At 28.8% G+C, this 21707-nt stretch overlaps 1 protein-coding gene across 6 annotated transcripts; it reads left to right on the forward strand.

The window, feature by feature from the left end:
- The first annotated feature begins 1935 nt into the window (after positions 1–1935).
- On the forward strand, positions 1936–21209 carry LOC126845703 (uncharacterized). Of its 6 annotated transcripts, none has more exons than XM_050584538.1 (21): positions 1936–2058; positions 4664–4781; positions 5342–5550; positions 6076–6177; positions 6252–6335; positions 6548–6589; positions 7797–7865; positions 8954–9100; positions 10059–10136; positions 11319–11378; positions 11495–11566; positions 13289–13378; positions 15356–15484; positions 15547–15717; positions 15802–16014; positions 16095–16340; positions 17048–17281; positions 17576–17821; positions 18567–18671; positions 18749–18951; positions 20750–21209. In XM_050584538.1, the coding sequence occupies exons 2-21, from the start codon at positions 4685–4687 to the stop codon at positions 20763–20765; spliced, it is 2613 nt and encodes an 870-aa protein (XP_050440495.1). In that variant the 5' UTR covers positions 1936–2058; positions 4664–4684; the 3' UTR covers positions 20766–21209. The 6 variants fall into 6 exon arrangements, with proteins under 6 accessions (XP_050440495.1, XP_050440492.1, XP_050440493.1 ...); XM_050584535.1 differs by lacking the exon at positions 1936–2058 and adding an exon at positions 2100–2472; XM_050584536.1 differs by lacking the exon at positions 1936–2058 and adding an exon at positions 2100–2401.
- Positions 21210–21707: the final 498 nt, after the last annotated feature.

Raw genomic sequence — 21707 nt, forward strand, 5'->3', positions numbered from 1 at the left:
CTACAAAACAACAAACAAGTATATGTCTTTAGAAAAGAAATATTGTCACTATAAGTTATACTGCACAATTTTTTAAATTTATGAAATGTCAAAGACGCATATAGACTTTACCTTCTATTTCGCACTTAAGCTAAGTAAATATTTATTAGAGAAAACTGGTTTTAGATGTGTTTTCTACCACTCACGACATAGCCTAGCTTTACCAAAAAAAAAAACTAAAATGTATGTAGTTTCCTTAACAATTCATACTATATTCATTCTTGTTTTATAGTGATCAGAATCCTAAAATCTGGATTAGACAAAAAAAAAGCCACTTTTAATTATAAAATATTATTACAATATATAGCTGTGTACCTAAGTAAAATATTTTGATGAAAATGAAAAAAAAACGCTTTACTTAAGATTATAAATATCGTTCGGATTTCAACAAATCCGAAATCCAAAAGCAGTAAGCAGTTTATCTTTGCCATCACATATCATGTAATGTTCTGGAAACTTACACATACATGACAGTGGCATGGGATAGATTATTCTATCAAAAAATATATAGATGCACCGGTGATGGTATAAAAGCCGTCGTATTCAATATAAATAATTCAGTGTAATTTCTTTGGTACTTAATGTGTTAATCAATTCCATTTTTATTTCTTTTTAATTTAGTGTTTTAATTATATTATCATAATATCTCAAACACTAAATCTTTTTGCTGTTAGTTTTATTTTTACATTTCATCATAATCTGGAGTAATACCAGGCCTCGGACACTGATAAAAATGAACTTTTCTCACAAAAATGCGGCGACCATCTTCTTAAGGCTACACTACTATAATGTTATACCTATACATATAATTATTTTTACTTAGTTGTGGTTAGATGTAACCATAGCGTAAATAATATAACACATAATAGTATATTACTATCTAAACGAATCCCCTCTGTGTACTCTTCAATCTTCATGTTGAGGAGTCTATATTCGATTTTCCTCATATCCTTTTTAATTGTCCCTCCCTGTCCCCTAAACGCGATATTTTAGCTAATTTCCTTAGGTCCTTAAACATTTCTTTTACTCTCCATTCTATGCTTAATTCCAATTGCGAACCTCCCATCCTACACATTATTTCCTTTATTACCGAGGCTGGTTTTTCGATTTAATGCATTTTGTTGTAGTATTATGCAGAATCGCAAATAAAAAAAACATAATACTAAATAGGTTTTTAAATTTTACAAAATGGTTGACGGTTGTCACTTTTTTGTTTACATTGAAAGTGACCCTTCAACTTTTATCTATTGTGTGGTAACACTCTATGGTTTTACGCGCCAAAAAAATGTGGTAACAGGTGTGACTATAAAGTTTAAACATAATATAAACTAATGGACTGCTCCTAGCACGCCGGGCCACCCTGCCAATTGGCTTATAGCCTGTAGACCAGATTGAGTGATAGAAAAACAGAAGTTTGGGTCATAATATCATGGAGGACCATAAGGACATTACAATAAGTTAATTAATCTAAGCGTGTACGAGCATGGCTATTATCGTATATACATACATATATACTTATAATACCCAACAGGGAACTCAAATGCGCATGAGCAGTAGACCTGGTGACGTCACAAGGTCCCGTTGTTTCCCGTTAGCGCAGGCCGTCGGCTCGCTGGAATCACAGAATAAATGAAATTTCATTAATTCAGTGCTGGAGCCTTGAACTACACGCATGCTCCGTCTATAGAAATATAAGCCATAAGGTATATGGTCCAAACACTCTTTCTCTCTCTAGTGTCAAGTCTCAACTATCAGCTCGTCCCTTGGTTTCTCTTTCTCTCTAAGCCCTATCTATTAGTTTAGTTTATAAGTCTACGGGTGTGACGCTATGCAATAACTTACAGCCGTGTACTGTACAGGTAAAACACCTAACATTGGATTGTCTGTACTGTGAATATTATAACACAGAATAAATTGTTCTGTGATTACAATACATTTTTATCTCTTGAAATTTGAATATTGCCGGGTGGCAGAAATCGGAATGCACTTTATAAATTACCGAAACTGATAACGAAGCGAGTAATTATACTTTGTTTTTATTTAATGATAACTGATACCACATCCACATCACATTCTAATGGCCAACCATGTTAAGTAGTCGCAATTTCGTACTTTCACCGCGTTACTATTTACTATTTACTACTTAGTACATCGGTCGTCGTTGGACATAGGTGTTTCGTGATTATTAGAAATTTCGAAATTGTGTTTAAAACATTCAGCGACTAGACAAGCATTTTGATTGCTTATGTTGGGTTTTAGTGGCTGTATGTTTTAATCGCGTTTAAAAAACTGTGGTGATACAATTGTTTCGTTGGCGGGTTATTGATAAAAGTTCTGCTGTCAGCACGATAAACTCGAGTAGGTATGCAAAGTAATAATACATGGATCTTCGAGACATTATAAACACCTCGTAATTGTAAAATAATTAAACAGGTTTGTTTTTTCTCATAACATTATTTACATGTCGGAATGTTGAAAACAACGAAAAAATATTCTTATCTAGTGTTTAGTATACAAATCGAGATCGCTTAACGTTAATAATATTACCTCCGCGATATTATAACCCTTGTAAGAGGATTGAAAGCGGGCGATTTTTAACGGGGTTTTATATAGGCAATAATTTAAAATTAAAGGATTTTAAAAAATTTCGACCGTGCCAATTTATTTTCTGGTTAATTTGTAATAAGGTTCAGGGTACGATTTTTGAACTTACACAATTTTTTCTACGCGTTATAAACCAACTCCCGGACCCGGATAAAGTCATACTCAATAATAATAATAACCTACCTCAATACTGGTGCTCAAGTTAAATTTAACATACTTAACCCCTACAAATTATGTTTTGTGTATTATTAGGCCGATTCTAAAGTGGGCTGATGAGCTCATTTGGAATTAAAATGATTTCAGTAGTTTTTCTAACTGCCAGACAGGATCATTTTATTAGTTCAGTTATCTCCAACTTAAACACTTAACTATCATTTAACAAGACACAAAACCTCTAATAATAATTTTTGTAAAGTAAATTTTTCCAATGTTGAAAAATTGTATTAAGTATATTAATTAACTATTATCAATTAGTAATTTTACGAGAAATTGTTACTTCTGGACTAGGTAGTAGTAGCTATTATTATTTAGCCATAAATACAAATACAATCCTTTCTTTTGCACAACTATGTTCATGTGGCAAATAAAGGTGTCCTGTAAAGTAAATATGTTCCGTGATGCATTAATGTAAAGTTTTTAAATAAATTTAAAGGGCACTAAGGCAACCATAAGTCGTGTAAAAATAAAGGATTGTATTTGTATTAATGGTTAAATAATAAAATCAACTACTACCTAGTCCACAAGTATGTATTAATCAATATATTGATATGTTAATAGGTCATTTCAGCTGTATTTTATTTTTCATTATTTGATTCAAATGTACCGACTGGATTGAAATATTTTTTCTTTGCTATTTTGTAGTGTTTTTTCGCTAATTTAGAAATAAAAGTTACATTTGTATCATAGGATATGTATAGATAAGAGATACATAGCAAAAGTCGACTCTCTTTGGAAAGTGCACATCCCTAATGATTGATATTGTGATTTATTAATTAAGATACGTTAACATGTTTTTGACAAAAGATCCGTGACAATTTTTGTTGATTAAGGGTTAAGTAGTTTGTCAAGTGTTATTGTGTAATTAACCTTCATCCAGGTGCGTGGGCGATAGTTTGCCGTCTTATTCATAAGGTGCGTGTAATTTTTCCCCATGAGAATAGGGTAGGATCAGAGGGGTTCTCTGATGTTGTAATATGACACTAGATGATAGAGTCATCCTTGTGAAAGTTTCACAGTCACTTGTCTCAAGTTAACGTGAAACGTGCAATGAGTAATTTAATGGTAGATAACCGCCAGTGAGCGCCTGTTTATTTAACTTTTTTTTTTTAAATTTTTTTATCCTTTGATATATTATATTTATTTACCATAATTCAATACTAAATATAGCCAATAATTATTTTTGAAGATTTTGGGTGAAGTGTTGAGCAAGAAAGTCACAAAAACTCAGGGAGACAGGGGCGATGAAGGTTACATTCAAATAATTATAATAGTAATTAGCATAGGTATATTTTGAGTTCTTACGGCCCTCTTTTCCAGCTATTTTTTTATTGTACTTTTACGTATAGTTTTGAGATCGATAAATTGGACAAGTGTGCAATCTAAAATGTGAACATAAAAATATAACAAGAATACCCTTTTATATTCTGACTTTTTATTTTTATATTTACAATGCATTTTTTGCATACATTTGTTTATGTACACTTATTATTACCTCCAACGACTCTATAATTAAAAATTAAGCATCAAATTAAGTAGATTTAGATAAGCTCTAAATATTCTTACAAATTTGTTATGGATTGATATCTAAGATTTATCACATTACTATCTTACTGCTTACCCAATTAAGTAAGTTAGCTTGCCTGAAACTTTTATTTTGTTTTATACAAATTACCAAAAACAATGACCTATTTATTATGTACCTATTTAAACATCAGGGACTAAATTTGTTTTAACAGACTATATGTCTGTGCCTTCGCATAAAATATTCAAATTATTAATCAATTTGTTTTTTTTTTTTCAGTATTACAAAATCATTTGAAACATGGCAGAATTGGATTCGGTAATAAGTGAAATCAGAGCTTGTGTTATTTCTAATGCAGGGAAAAGTCAAAGTGGTATACCATTACAACAAATAGATAGTAAGTTTCATTCTTTAATGAACTATGTGTCAACAATTAAGTGTTGTGAATTGTAATGATATTTTATAAGCGTTTTCTTAACCCTTTGTCAGTCACCTGATTTTAGGTCGCATTCAAATAAAGTGTAACCGGTGTATATTTCTTAACGAAGTCACAGTGTGACTGGGGTACATTCTTACCCCATGTGACTAACTGAGAGTTTAAGTACCAAGTTACTATAATTTGTTTAATCATAGCTCACAAACTGGTAGCATAAGAATAAGCTTCAAAATATACTTGCATATTTTTATCATTTTTGTTACAATGCTAAATGTATGGTTATCTATTGAATCATTAATTCAGTTAAATTGGATTGGGGCCAATTCGATCAAATAACATGTTTAAATATGCCACTACTTTCATAGATGATCAGTTTTAAAGTTGTCACATATCTTGTGTTCAAAAATTAAAATATTAAAATTCTACAATGCAAATGCCATTATTTTTAAAACAAGATTTCAACATTTTTTTTTTCTCATTTGTTAAAATATATTGTTATTTAAAATTGTTTGTACTTGCAGAGGATTATTTTGGTCTTGTTGGCCAGCGAATACCATATAGAAAACTTGGATTTTCATCATTGGAAGCATTATTTCAATCATCAAATCAGTTTCATCTAGAACATCGTGGAGGAACACTTTGGGTTAATATGGTTAATAATGATAAAACGCAACATTTAACAGATCTTATCAAGAAACAAAAGTCAAAACCACCTAAAAAGAAGAAAATGGTATGTTAAATTTTATATGTTTTCTAGTAACGTATTTGAGGACGAGTGGGTAAGGCGGCAGTGTTTTAGCACTCACTGTCGCTAGTTCGACACTTGGTCACGGGCGCTCTGTTTGCCGGGCGAGCAAACATCCAGTGAAAAGGAACTGCCATATCTGGAGTTGTATTGACGACCCGTCCCGGATAGCAAATTTGTCAATAAACCAGTGTCGGGCCTTAAAGGCCTGTGTTAAGCTGATGATGATGAATAACATATTTATTAATACATTTTTTATTCTGATTTTGAATCTGCAAATTTATCACACTGCTCCCAATTAATTTAGAAGTAAGAGATGTTTAAAGTTTACACGTGTTTAGTTTTTCATCATCAATCATCATATTCATGTAGGCTTAATAGGCTTTGATGGCCGAACAGTGCCATCATGAGATAGGTTCTTGACAAATTAAATTTAGGGATGCAATAAGTAATATTTAGTTTTTTACTTCTGTGAAATGTTTCCTATAATTAATTAATAATACTTTTCAGGTTACCCAACCATTCAATCATTTTTCGCCACAGAATAAACCCAACTATCAAAATAGAAACTATCAATATCCTAAAAATGGGCACAACACAAATTATAAGCCGGTGAGTAAAACGAAAACAGTTTGTTTTTTTAATTATACAATATTTATTTAGAAATTTGCTTTTTTCTCCATTAGTTGTCTGGATTTAATGCCAAATATAATAACACTTATAAAACTTCACAATCTTCTTTCAATAATAACAAAGTTGGATATCATAATGTAAGTACAAAATATTTTTCAAAATAAAGTTTGAAATTTGTTTTATTAATACATTTGCAGTTGGGTATAGATTATATTATATATTTTTTATGGAAATATTAAATGTTCTTCAATTCTGTTTAAAACTAATGTTATGGAATTTTTGGTTGCTATTGTATAGAATATTTAAATAGGAATTTATTATGATTTCTAATATGCATTATTATTTGTAGACCTATCAACCACGACCACAGGATGGAGCCAATTTTAAAAAGGTAAGATTTATAAAAATTTAAAAAGATTACGCTTAATGACTATGCTAGAAAAATAAATCAGTAATTAGGAAAATAAAACTGCTTTAACTGTTAAATGTTTTTTCTTCAATTACATAAACTAATTGATACAATCAAAATCCAGTTACCATGTTTAAGCAACATAATTTATTTTTCTGAAATTTGTACCATGAATAGAGTAAACTTCTAAGAATCAGTCTATAAACAATCATCAATATTGTGTGTCAATATTTTTTCATGATATAATTGCGTATTATACAATTTTAGGACTGCAGTTTTTCTATAAATTGTATGTCCTTGTTGCAAAACTGAGAAAGTTTGGTACAGAAACAAAATAATAAAATATTTAAATGATGAACCCTTAACCACAAGGAAAAAATTCACCAACGTTTCTGTATTTCGGCAGCAATGTTAACATCATCAGCACTCCGAACAGACTGTTGTTCTGTTAAATATTTTTGCGTATTATGTTATATTATGCTAAACAACCAGAAATTATTATTAAAACAGTTATAATCTTTCGATGTTTATTGTTTACTTATAAAAATATTAAAAACGGTGTTAGCAAAACTTAGACTAATAATGTATAATTTCTTTTTTTTTGTTGTCAAATAATAAATAATTTTTTATTTTCAAATAAAATTATTCGTTGATAAATAATAGTTATTCAGTTTATTTATTATTTTTACAAAACATATTAGCTTAGTTATTTTTTAATTTATTTAAAATACATTTTGATAAATGAACAAAGCTAAAAATGTATCCTAAAAAACATATATTATAAATAATAAATTAACTATTTTTTTGTCATATCATTTTAAATGTTTTTTAAATCACTTCTTTAATTTAAACAATTTAATCAAGTTCGAGTTTCTTGGGTAACCTAAGTTGGGTTTGATATTGATAAGCTTTATTTTTTCATAAGAAATTTAAAAAAAAATTGACATAAATAAATTATAAATAACTTGTTGATTTTTGCAAAAATAATCTATTAAACAATTTTTAAATAAAAAAATCACTTTATTGCTTTGTTTAGATAAACATAATATAGCTTTTGGACTATTGGTAGTTTAACACTTATATTATTCTTAAAAAATATTATTATACAATACTGTCGTTTCAATTACTTATCTTGATTGCACTTTTACTACTATGTTTAATCTTATTTTATTTGACACATATATTTTAGATGCATCAAAATTACAATGGTACAAAAAATATTAATGTAAATACTAAGCCAGCCATTCCATTTTCCAACGTAAGAATTAGTACTTCTTTCAAATTAACTGCGAGTAACCACCTAACAATACAATTACACTAACCTACATTGCTTGTACTAATTCAATTCTTATTTGCATGTTAGTCCATGTATCTATTGGGTGAAGATGTGAACCTTGCTTAAGTAATACAATAATAAGTGCAATTGGCAAAAATTTAAGAGGAGCTTAGCTTCCTCCAAAAAATCTTGTTTTATGTGCAGTTAGATTACTAAATTTAACTATAGTAATAAAGTATTACAGTATGGGAACTAATTTTTTTTTCAGTCCGCCCATCCATATAAAAAATGAAAAGCTACAGTTATAAAGATATAGTTGCAATTTTGATTTTTAAATGAATATTGTTTTTATCTTCAAATTTTAAATTAGCTGTTATTTTTCAATTTAGCTCAATCGGTCTAGCTACTCATTATTAGGTTTTATATTATGTATTTTTATCTGTGTTAACTTATATTCAAATATTTTATTACTATTTAATTACAGTAGCGTATTATGCCAATTGGGAAGGTGACAATTTCCGATGTGGGTCTCGCGACCTATCCATAGCCTTGGTCTTAACAAACAAAACTGGCACAACTTATAAATCAAAATATTTATTTTTATTTTATAAATACTAAATGCAATTGAAAAGCACAGGGGAAGAAGGGTAATAGTCCATGTATGAAAATTTTAGAGTATAGCAAAAACAAAGTTCGTGAATTCCTCCCTCTTTCATAAGAACAAAAAAAAGATCACATTAAGTGCTATTCTACTAAAAAATGTATTTATTTAAACAATCTATTGACATAAATAAACAAAATTAATGGCGTATATTGAAAAAAACTATTTGAAAAAAAAATGTCATAAATGGACTACTACCCTTTTTTCCCTTTGCCCTTCATTTGTTATCAAAATTATTCATCGTCATGATAGGTTCATACTTCAAAAAGTGGAAGTAATTTTGGGTTGATAATTTTATTTGTAGGGCCAATTTTTTAATAGCCCACCACCGTTTAATTATTTTTTTAACTTGTGTGTTAACCAATTCAATTTATGTGTTATTACTTTAATTGTTTCTTTTTTTTTTTAGAATCGACTTCCTGTAAATGCCAATAGCAATGGACAACTTAATAATAAAACAGATCAAGTACCATTACCACCACTGACGAGCAGTTGTAGCAGTTTAGAGTCAACATACAGTACTCATTCAGTTGGTCATACAGTTGCATCTACTGTTGTAAGTGTAGTATGTAAAAGATAAAAATTTAATAGTTTTTATGTTATTTATTGTTGACAAGGAAAATAAAGGGTGTCCATAGAGGGTGTACATACTTTTTGAATCTGACAGCATTTTTAAAAATGTTTGTTCGCAATTCTGTTCACATCATATTTAGTATTTAATATCACTCCGATTTATTTATTAGTGGTTGTTGCTGAATTGGAAATATGTATATAAAAATGCATTTTGTTACAATTTTACTGATTTATGAATTTGTCAAAAATTGCGTACTCTGCGGAATACTCTATATAATGATCCAAGGCAAAAGGTTGTAAACGACATTATTGTAATTTTACAAAACAGCCAAAATAAAAATACAGTACTTTTTCTGTTCTCTTCTGTTAGGAAATTACTTAAGGATGTAATTTTTATGTTGAACTATTTATCGTGTATTATTTAAACTGTCATTGGCACCTAACAGCAGTCGTTTACTACTGACAATAACTTAATACCTGTTAATTAATGGAGTTTACACTATATATTTAAATATCGACATTTTACTTAAAATAATCGTAACAATATGGGAGTTGTCTAAATTGATAGAGAATCGTGGCTTTGACACTAATATATTAAAAATTCATTTTCAAAAGAAATGTCGTTTACGACCTTTTGCCTTGTAAGTGTGGATATGTAGTATGCAATATTTTAATTTAATGTCTAAAATATTTGTGTATTACATTTTTTTAATTCAATCGTACATTTGCTTAGTTTGCATGATAATTGATAGTAAAATCATTTTATTATATGTTATTATAAATTCATGCATTAGGGTATTGAAACAAGTTCCGGCCAAACATTTATATTTTTTTTTTAACTAAAAATGTATAAACTTGTCTTGATGTTTGAATATTTTTAACTATTAATTTAATATTCAATAAATTTGTGCTCAAATTTTATGAATTTGGTATTGTTGCAGCCAAAATCTCAAGCAAATACATTTAGTAGACAACCAATTGTCGATAAACCAGAAAATACGTATAACCCCAATCTGCAGGTTAGTATTTTATTATTTATGTATTTTAATGAACATAATATAATATGTTAGATTGAAAAAAGAAGGTATAATTTGAATGGTAATTTAAATTAAATTAATCGTTATTTAAACCTAAGACTTTACACTAATTACTATAATGTAGTAACCATACTTGTTGATTTTATAACATATTAATTTGCCATTATATTATTGAAAATGACAGCGGCCAACATTCATTCAACAAGAGTTGGATGGTGTGTGCGGGTACCTAATTTTATTTAAATACAATATTAGCTTTAGATTTTAAATTATTTTTTAGCTTTGATGTGTTTTTCTTTTTATCTTTATATGGACCCACAATATTTTCTAAACTGCTGAACCGATTTCATCGTGTAGCAACTTTTTAGATCAGGAATCTGAAGTGTACTTTATTGGGTAAAGAATTTAAAAAGCACTCATTTCTCTTCAAAATTAGAAAAACACCAAAAAAATGTACATATTTTTCAACTTAAAATTTACAGTGATGTATTATTTTTTAAATATAGTCGAATTAGTTGTATGGAATTTTCTTTAGATAGTACTACCCAAAAACGTTGACAAACCAAAAAAATATAAAACACTGCCCTACAAAGGGTGGAAACTTTCTTTATTTCAATTTTTTTGGCAAAATTTGAGGAATAAAGATTTGAAAATTAGACCGAAGGTAGATCTTAAATATGCCCCGTATAACATTTACAATTTTCTCAAAAAATCTTCAGTCAAACTTCTTTTTTATTGAACAACCAAATGAAAAGGGAAATGTGCATGTGAAACCTCAGTCAATGGGCATTTGAAGATATTTTCATTAATTGTTCATTACGATGTATAGATAACTATGGCAATAAATTATTATAGACTGACGATCAACCCTAATACCAAAAATACATTTTTATGCTCATTATTGACATTACGTACAATGTTATTTTTTTGATACTTGTATTTCTACAATTACAGTTTCGCATCGAAGTGTTTATTTGGACACTTTCAGTTGTAATAATTCATATAGACTTGTGAACTCCCTCGCCCTAAATATGCTCTGTTCCCACTAGCCCCAATTGCACTTTACTGGCATTTTTTTTACCTTGGTAAAATTGAAAATACTACAACTGGATTTTTGCTGTTAGATATTTTTTCTTTAGATTAAATTTTCATTTTGTTTCTTAGAAAAAACCACCGCCAACATCTGCAACGTTAATTACTTCATTATTGGCAAAACAGAATTTGGTAAGCTAGAATTTTGGAATCATTTTGTTTATAATTAAGAAACAAGAGTTTAAAATATTCATACTTAGAAAAAAGTTTGATTTTGTTCAGTTTTTAATATTTATATACATTAATAGGTTGTTAAACCATCAACTGCTCAAAGTCGACTTCAAAAGTATCCAAAGAAATGCGAGGAAACAGCAAACAAAGTAAGTTGATTTTTGCCAACTCATCATAGAGTAGTTATAGGCTAAAATAACCAAAATTTACATTGCAACATGTTTATCAGAGTTATGAATTAAAGTAAGATAGGGGGTTTTTTCACAAATTTACCTGTTCACACATAATATTATGTGTACTTGTTATCAGTAGAAAATTTTTTTTTAACATTTCTAAAAATACATATTTTAATCGAGGATTGGTAACGTTCTATTTTAAACGAGTTATATTTAGGCAATATCATAATTATTTTGTACTGCATTCTGGCGTAGGGACTAGTGCGTGCTGTTGTAAAAGTAAATGAACACACATAAATGTGTGTGTAACACCTTATCATTGCCTATGACCTGTTTTGTACGGTTATGCCTTATGCTCAGTGTCATGTCATGTCGACTGTGTTAATATTATACATAATATTTATTTTACCGCTAACAAGACTTGTTTTTGTTCTACCGTATAGATCGATCTAATCTAATGATACAACTAATTATTTTTTAATTGTTTGATTTTTATTTTGCTAGTTATCTTCTAAAATTTTAAAGAAAAATGATAAAATCAAAAATTTTCTAAAAGTAAAGCTTGAGCAATTCAAACCCGTTTTCAAATTACTATTATCGCATCATTATTTCGATCGGTACAGTAAAACAATAACAGTTAGGTCTTTTTTCACCTGAAAATGTGCAATGTTTTCAATCTAAGATTTAACTTGTTGGTTTATCACTAACTAGGCACCGGTTAAAACTTTTATAGAGACCGTTACATATACTATTATCATAATTTTATTACCTACTGAACTTGTAATTGTTGAAACATATGGATCGAGTATTTTAAATAGTTTTATAATTATTGTATACATTATTTGTTTAAAAATAATTTTACTTTTTTACGACAACCTCGCACTTAATTATATTTGATTGTACCAATGACTAAAAGACAATATGAGCTATTAGTGTAAACAGTTTTATGTAATGGACCATAATAATATTTTGTCACATGATAAAAAGGCCAACTTTATCGTTTTGAGAACCCTTGGTTAGCCCTGTCGCGCAACGCCTATCGTGGCTCGCCGTTTTCGTACAACAACAATAATGTTTTTGGGAATTTCCATTTTTTTTTAATATAAATTCTAAGAAATCTAAGTACAATAACATCCAATCAACGTAATAAATACACTGACCACGTGCTACCATATCACTTTATTACCAACTTAACATGTTTGAATTGTGTCATTTACTATGATAACATTCACATTAGCTGTATAAAGAAAAAATAATGCGTCCTGGTAGCTGCTGTAAGCTGTTAATAAATTGCTTAACTTACCCATTGGCGGTTAACTCGTAGACGGCAGATGCACATTATTTTCATCTGTGACTAGACTTATGCTTCATAGCTTTTGTTCTTAATTATCTGAGAGCATGTGTTTCTTATTAGATTAAAAAGATTTTGACTTTTTGACTTTCGTTTTTTTATTTTAATTATTCGGTTAAATTATACAATTATTTAAATCTGGGACCTCTATTGTGTAACTGGAGTACACTATGGATTTTAAAGTATTTGTCGATTCGTGTTTAGAACAAATAAAAACTGTGCAGGAAGCCAGTAAAAATCTTGAATGTTTACTAAAAAATTATTACGTTAATAATAAAGTATGTACATATATTATTGAGATATCGTACTTAGTTATTCAAAACGAGTTGTCGTTTATTTTATAGGATGATACTAAAGAAATACCTCAAACAATTCAATCAAATGGTGTTCAGCTTGACAATTTTACTTCTCAAGCAGTAGGAAACGACATCAAGGTTTGTAACTTTATAAATTTAGTTAACATTTTGTAGATAATACCTATTAAGAAATTATCTTACCATGTATAACCCGAGGATCAAACACAAAGTAAAAATTAAAATGCTTATAAGTATTTTTTTTAAACAAAAATAAAAAATCGGCCTATTAGCCCCTTAGAGAAGATGTTAAACTATAAAAGCAAACTAAAATGATTGAAATCAGTTCGGTAGACACTCTGGAAAGTTACTCTGCGTTTTAGTCTTTATTTGTGAAAAATTGACGTATTCCGATCCTCTTAATTATTAACATAAAAGCGCCTAGAAGAGGCCAAGGAATACATTTTGAAATATTTTCCTTCGTAGTTTGCACTTGTTAGTTGTACCTAGCATGTAGCTTTTCAATTCATGTTTTCATGAATTCATGAAGTCTTTCATGAATATTTCTCATTCGGAAGAAAAATTGTATTATTGAGGATACACAAAGTAACATTTATTTTAACCTTATTTGAAGTCAAAGATTTTTGAACTTTGATACCTTATATCTATACATTTTTAACAAAGTATATTTTTAAAAGTGACTAAATTACCTGGCCCCATCAAGTTGGTTAGTTTTCTATTGAATATTAATTTTAAAAACGGCATTATTTGTATACACATTGTAAAACGAGGCTTACTTATTAAGCAAAAAAAAAAATGTATTAATAGTATACATGTTTGACAGTTGCTATGGATACTTTCATACCATCCTAAATAGGGTAAACAAATAACTCTTAATAGTAACCAAATTATTCTTAACATAGTTAAATAGTGGGAAATTAACAACAAAAACGACAGATCAAACTAATAATTAAAAAGCTCTTTCTTTTTCTTTTTAAATTCTCGTAGTCATTGAAATGGTAAGTATTAGTGATGGGAATCCAAAAATTCGAATTTTCACAAAAAACTGCAATTTAAGCCACTAAAAAATCATATGTGTTAAATATTTTTACAGTATAAAGCTGTGTACCTAAGTAAAATATTGAAAATGTAAAAAAAAAAAAACTACAAAACTATGCTTTTTGATTTTGGATTTGTTGAAATCCAAAAGCATTTTATAGCTGTTTTTTTTCTTCAAATTTGTATTCAAACATTTTACTTAGATACACAGCTTTCTATTGTAATAATATTTAATATTTATAAGTTTTTCTAGGGGCTTAAATAGCGTTTTTTTCAAATCCAGATTTTCGGATTCCCTTTATTAGTAAGTACATAATTTCATTGTTTCTTAACGCTGTAACAAAGAAAATTGTGATGCAAAATCTCATATAAATTAATACTTAAAAATTTGCTGTACGGAGTATTTATTAAACAAATTTCAGCAATATTTTTTATTGTAAAGCTTTCCATCTCTATGGAGGCTAGTAGCTTTTTTTTTCTTATGAAATAGTTAAATAAACAGGTGTTCCCTGGCGTTTGTGGTTTACCCCCGAGGGATCGCCTACGACTTGGAACGACTAGTAGCACTGGGCGCTAATTGCGGGACGAGGAAGGTTGGGCTCAAGATGTAGTGAGCCTTTTAGTCGCTTTGTACGACAGGCGGGCAACTCCTTGAGAGTAATCTGATCCCCATTTCACTGGGATGTCATGGCCGGTTGCCCGGTGCCACGATCGACCCCCTATATGTGGCTCAACGAGTTAAATAAACAATTATATTTTACTTTTTATAGTTTCTGTAACATATAACAAAAAATAAATAAATTGGCCTTTTCGCCCATATATTTCTTAACGTGCCAACAAGTGACTTCCATCGAAGTTAATTTTCATTAAACATCTGATAGGTTAGATGCAGACATTTGCTTGTATAGTTTACTTTCTTGTGATCATTTTGGATGAACCATTCAAAATGAACCAATGTTAGACCTGACCTAACATTGTTTATTGTTAACTCGGAATGAACAATTTTAATGTCAACATAACTACATCTTTATTATTATAATTTCTTTTCATACATTTTAGGTAAATAATACTTTCCAAGCTAAGAGGATCCAGGCTGCAGAACAAGTTATTTCAGCAGCCGTGTTGGATAACAATGCAGATTACCCTGTTACTGATGATATCAATGTGATGGCATCACGTGTAAAAGATGTAATTTTACTTAAGTTAATAGATTTATTATAAACATTATAATTAATTTACTTTTATTTTAGTTGTTGAAATCGGATAACCAGAAATCTGGTGTCCCGAGTGATGACTTAGAACAAAAATATCGAGAAAATTATAAAGAAAATTTGTTAGAAAACTGGGTTGAGTATTTGGCTGTATTTAAATATTTTACATGTGAAAATGTAGTTCCCAACAAAATGGTCATTTATTTGGTAGTTGTATTTTATTTAATAAAAGCATTATAACAATTAAGAAGACTATTTTACTAAATATATATTGGTTAATTTTTTTACTATTAGAATGAACAACCTGCGACCAACTTAAGCAATGGCCATAATGGAGAAATAAACGGAACTCATCAAATTTCCAACGAACCATCAGCAGATGAGGATACTACTGATGTTCCTGGCACGGCCTTATTCTTAAATGACTACGAAGAGAAATCTGTACTTGTCACAGCGATTTATAGCTCGTTATGTGTTTATGTCCGTTATGTTGATGAAGACATAGATGTAAGAATATTTGCTCTATTCTAAATTAATATTTACTTTGGATTATAGTATTTATTTTACATTTGTACATTGCGTTGTAGGAAAGTTTTATTGAAATGGATGCCAAATTTAATACTCAAATGAACTCTAATTACTGCCTTGTTGAAGATATTATCGAAGGGGAGTTCTACGCTGTACTTTATGAATCGTCATGGCACAGGGTTCAAGCTGCAAGCATATCTGAAGTAGATGTTGATTGTTATATGATAGATACTGGAGAAACATTGACAGTTTCTAAAGATCAGATTTGCTTCATAGATCCAATTTTTCTGAAAACTAAAGCACAGGTAAATGAAACTGTTTAATTTTTATTGACTCATTAAGACAATTCCTATAACCTGAGCATAATCATGATAAATACATGACATAATCATCTCAGATGAAATCCTCATGTAAAAAACATTATTTCTATAAAAAAATAAACCAATGAACATCCAGAATTTTTTTCTTTGTGTTATTATACAAAGTGTTGGAAATTCAAAAGCACAAAGGCACATGGTGTCATATTTCACAAAAATTGCTTAAATGGTTTTTAGAATACTCTATTCAGAATAAGAGCGGTCAGGGTTGCACATGGCCGTGGCTTTATTCCGGAGCATTGCATTGTGCGCCTCGAGACTTGGTGGGAGAAACCGCCGACGAAAATCGGTCGGCCGCGCGGACCACTCTTATTTTGAATAGAGTATAAGTTTTTTCATAAAAAAGATAATTTGCTGTAAATAACAGTGTTATTTATTTTTGTTCAAATCATTATTTATTGATAAAAGACAAAATATATTTTTGAGATTAGGAAAAATTATTTTAATAAATCTGATTTGACCACCTCTAGTGGAGAAAAGCAGCCCCATGGAATGCAAATTTTAATTTCAAAAAGCCCTATATATCTTACTAATGCTCTGATGAGTATGGGTTTTATTTTATAAGTCGTTAACTAACGGACTTAAATTTTTGGATATGTAGTAATGTTAACACAAGTGAATTTATTTATGTTAAGGGCATTCAATGTGGATTAACTCAACTAGAGAATTTCAGTGCATTTTTTGGCTTAAAAGATATATTGGATGAGGTGCTATTAAATAAAAAGTTTGTCTTAGTACCTGACAACTTGGAAGATCCAACATTACCTACAGTAACATTATATGAAACAACTGATGATATGACAAATGTTAACGATTTGATTGTGCAAAAATTCATAGAAAAATCCATCACCAAACTTCCTTTATTTGAGGTAAATTATAGAAATTTAAAAAAATTGTGTAAATAATATAGATCGCCTGTTATTACATGGAGCCTAGGCCAATACAACCAGTACGTACGTAGACAGTAGTAGTATTCTTGCTGTCTACGTTCATGACGTTACCTGCTCGAACTCAGTAAAACGCTCTACAACGGCAACAGTTAAAGTGCTATTGAATAACTAGCCAGCAGGCGATCTATAGTATTTATAATAAATGATTTTGTAATGGACTAGCGATTCGTCCCAGGTAGCGTATCCTTGATGAAACTGTGTAATTGATTACAGGATAATGAAGTCGTGAATGGTACAGTATCATCGGTTGTCGCTTCTGGTCATTTGTATTTACAATTGAATTCAGACGTTGTTGCTTCACTCGAAGAAATATTGCCTACAGATTGTGATGGATATTATCCTGAATATTTTGTAAAATCTAAAGCTGAAATTGATTTGAAAAAAATTTACTTGGCGAAATATGAGTTAGATAATATTTGGAGTCGTGTTCAAGTTACTGAGTTTATTGATGAAAATGAGGCAAGTATTTGTTTATATTCAGTCGGCTATTTGGAATTAACACAGCAGTACTAAGGTTTCTAACTAATAATATTTTCATGAATAAATAAAATAATGAAATATTTAAATAAACCCTTAACCACAAAAATAGTACTCTCATCATAGACATTATACTAACCTATAACCTAACTACAGTCTTACCTACATAATATTTATCACATTCTTCATATTGTATTTTTTAAAACCTCGATTTATGCTCTTCCCCTATTTTGTTTTCGGTGCTACCTAATAAAGATTTTAAAAAAAAATTGTTAAACCCTTGACATACCTTGAAAATAAACCATACCCGATATTAAACATTTTTCCTCCTACTTGTGTCCTGGCTGTCCTAATATCCTTGACCATTTATGTTTATTAAACTAATCTTTAAATCGTAGCTATTTCAATTATTAAATTAAGTTCTTTATCAAAATAATTTTACAGAAATATTGACTAATCTAAAAATTACTTTTTCTTTGATTCTTAAAAGTTTAAACTCAAATTATCTCTCTTGGTTAAATTATATTTTTATGTGTACCGTTACTATAAATAAAAAATACTTAATAATTATTATTAATCAATAATCAATTTATTTTAAAAAATATATTAAAAAGAAGGAATTGATGAAAATAAAGTATTGATCGTGAAAGAATGTGTTTAATAGATGATAACTAAAATAACCAAGTAAGCTAATGTATAACAATGAATTTTTATTTTATGTCCATAGGTTAACATCATATACATTGACTATGGTAATAATGGAAAAAGTGAAATCGCAAAACTACTGGATTTGGAAAAATACGATCCACTTATGACAAAGATTCCACCTCAGGTATTTAGCTTTTTATAATATAGAATTTTTAACAACTCAAATTATATTTAAAGTTTTATTGTATCACATAATTATAGGCAATAAAAGTGACAATGAACTTGTTGCCACCTAGTATCATGACCTCAGAAATAGCGAATGAAATTTATAAAATGGTAGGTAGTGAAAAAGTGTTGGTGAATCTAGTTAATGCACCGGCAAACGAAGTTCCATGCATACAACTTTACAAAACACAACCTGAAGATGATACCCCTATTTGCTTGAACATTAAATTAGCCAAGAGGTATATTGCACTAATTCTTTATTACATTATTCAGTTTTTGTCTTTTTAATCGAAAAGTGTTATTTTAAATCTTATTGTATTTATTAATTGTATGTGATGAAAACTCAGTAAATTAGTAGCTTGTAGAAAAGTGTAAAGAGAAGAAAAAAAAGCTATGTATGGTGTTTATAGATTTAGAGAATGTATATGGCAAAGTGCTGACAGAGGTTTGTTAATGAGAAAAGGAGTTCTGAAATTGAATTTTAGTTTAGTAGAGGTTATTGTGTATGAAGATTCAATTACAAGTATAAAAATTATGTGAGGAGAACAGAAGATATTTTGGGTTAGAGATGGCCTGCATCCAGGTTCAACTTGGAGCCCCCTACCTGTTTTCTGTTGTAATGGTGATGCAGTTACAAAAGAAATAAGGATAAGGTATAATGTTTGTTGATAATATAGTTCAAGTAGGAGAAAATCTAGAAGAAATTAAGTAAAGGCTTGCTGGAGAATAGCATTTGAAGGATAGGGACTAAGGATTAGTAAAAGTAAAACAGAATATATAGAATATGAACTTGGAGGAAGGGAACAAGAGGTTTACAGAACAAGACGAGTAACGAAAATAAGCTGAGAGGTTGAGAGTTACGAGTATTTAGAATTTTTTGTACAGAAGAACGATTTTGATGATGATTTGAAACGGAGGACATGTGGAGAGAAGCAATGTTTTTTTGTGATAAAAAGTTCCAATTAGACTTAAATATAAGTGTGGTTAGACCGACTTATGTTGTATGGTTTAGACTCTAAACCATACACAACATTTCTAAACTTTAGAATGTTGAACTGTAGGCAGGAAAATAGAACAGAGATAATGTGGGAGATCATGTTGATTGTAGGTACAGAGAATAAGGGTTGCCAACCCCAAATAGTTGGAATAAAGACAAAGGATAAGTAGAAAAAAAATTCAAAAAATGTTATTTTAAATTAATTAGAAGGAATATTAACTATAAAGTCTTTTAATATTGCTTTTATAATTTAACCTGGAAAATTGAACCCAAATAATAGTAAATATATGATCCAGTGAAATAAATTCTTTTTCATATTCTAATACCACTATTTTATCTCTATTGAATTTTAACAGAAGTGTGTATTATAAATAAAATAAATGCATTGCCAGGGTTTAAAAAAATTATATAAAAAAATCCACCCTTGCTTCCTCTCGATTTATTTGAATTTTTACCTATCTTTCACATGTATACCTCAATTTTTACTGTTTTATTAAGTTATAATTTGTACTAATACTCTAAGCTTTCGGGCGTTTATGAATAAATATACGACAAATTAATTGTAGTAATAAATAATTAATATCAGTTAATGTAGATTATCGTTACATTAAAACCTGAAAGAAAGAAATATAAAAATATTGTAAAGAATAATCACATTAAGGTAAAATTATAATAAAAAGTCGTTTTGTAGAAAAATTCTCAGTATACAATTTTAATTTAATATTTCTATGCTAAATTAAAAATAAACTACACACCGTTCACTTTGTGTAAATATTAAATAACTAAATTTAAACAATTTAAGTAAGTTAATTTCATAAACAAAAATTAAAAAAAAAAAAGTATTATTAACTTAACAACAAAAAATATTGTTGATAATTGTTGTTTGCTCAACTGAGTTTTAGTCATTATTTTGTATAACATTTGGCTATTTTTTTTCTCCTTAAAACTACTTTGAAATTATAATAATAATATTGCTGTTAGGCTTGTCGTTTTATTTTTTTTTTTTATATATTTTTTTTTTATTATTATTTTTTTTCCAGCATTAAGAAACAATAAGACTACTTACCATGTCAATGACTACGAGAATTTAAAAAGAGAAAAAAAAGATCTATTTAATTGTTAGTTTGTTTTGTCGTTTTTGTTGTTATATTCCCAATATTTATCTATGTTAATAATAATTTGGTTTTCTACAAGATTTGTTTATTTACCATAATTTGGATTGTTTAAATGTAAGACTGTCAAACATTTATTAGTTATTTAATTATTTTGTACTATATTTGGCACTAGTGAATGCATGTTGATCCTAAAAATCGATACATCATTAACATTTTCTATTTAACCTCTCCAAAAAAAAGAGGAATCAACAATTTTTTTGAAAGTGAATGTTGATTTTGGTAATATCCAATAAAAATTGTTTTTTCTTAATTCTTTTGTAATTAGAATGTAATTACTAGTTTTAATATTTTGTAAATAAAATAAAATGAAGCCTTTTTGAACTTAGTTAATGCAGTCTTTTTTTTTTTTTTTTTTTTTAACATGTTAAATTATTTAAAACAATTATTTACATATAACGTCATGTAAAAGGGTGCAATTAATTTTGATGATTATCAGTGCCAATACGTGTAAAATATTATACTTATATTCATATTGATACCAATATTTTTCTCACTCCTAACTTTTATAAGGAAATTAAGTGTTTATGAAATGCTTTCTCCTTCTCTGTGTTGGTGAAAGAAGTATTTTACTTCTATAAAATGTACATTTTGTGACTTAAGGCGTTTCTTAAATGACCAATTCATACAATAAATTATAATCCACAGCTCAGAAATTGTAAATTAGCGATGGGAGTTACCCAAATAATTTGAATATTTAGCCTAATTATTCAAATAGCTGACAATTTAATTATTAGGCGAAAATTAAAATGTATTATAAAAATTAAGTATTTAATAATTCGAATTAAAATCACTTCTATAAGTGAATGTTTTTCGTGCAATGGTA

This window comes from Adelges cooleyi, unplaced genomic scaffold, assembly GCF_023614345.1.
Source record: "Adelges cooleyi isolate 19-005CV unplaced genomic scaffold, UGA_ACOO_1.1 ACOO_flye_CR_arks_rails_tigmint_CR_PRNA_8, whole genome shotgun sequence".
Taxonomy (NCBI): domain Eukaryota; kingdom Metazoa; phylum Arthropoda; class Insecta; order Hemiptera; family Adelgidae; genus Adelges; species Adelges cooleyi.

Coding starts and splice junctions, on each gene's coding strand:
- LOC126845703 (XM_050584538.1), top strand. CDS start 4,685: ATGGCAGAATTGGATTCGGTAATAAGTGAAATCAGAGCTTGTGTTATT. Junction 10,137..11,318: donor CGTATAACCCCAATCTGCAG/GTTAGTATTTTA, acceptor TTTGTTTCTTAG/AAAAAACCACCGCCAACATC. Junction 16,341..17,047: donor TTCTGAAAACTAAAGCACAG/GTAAATGAAACT, acceptor ATTTATGTTAAG/GGCATTCAATGTGGATTAAC.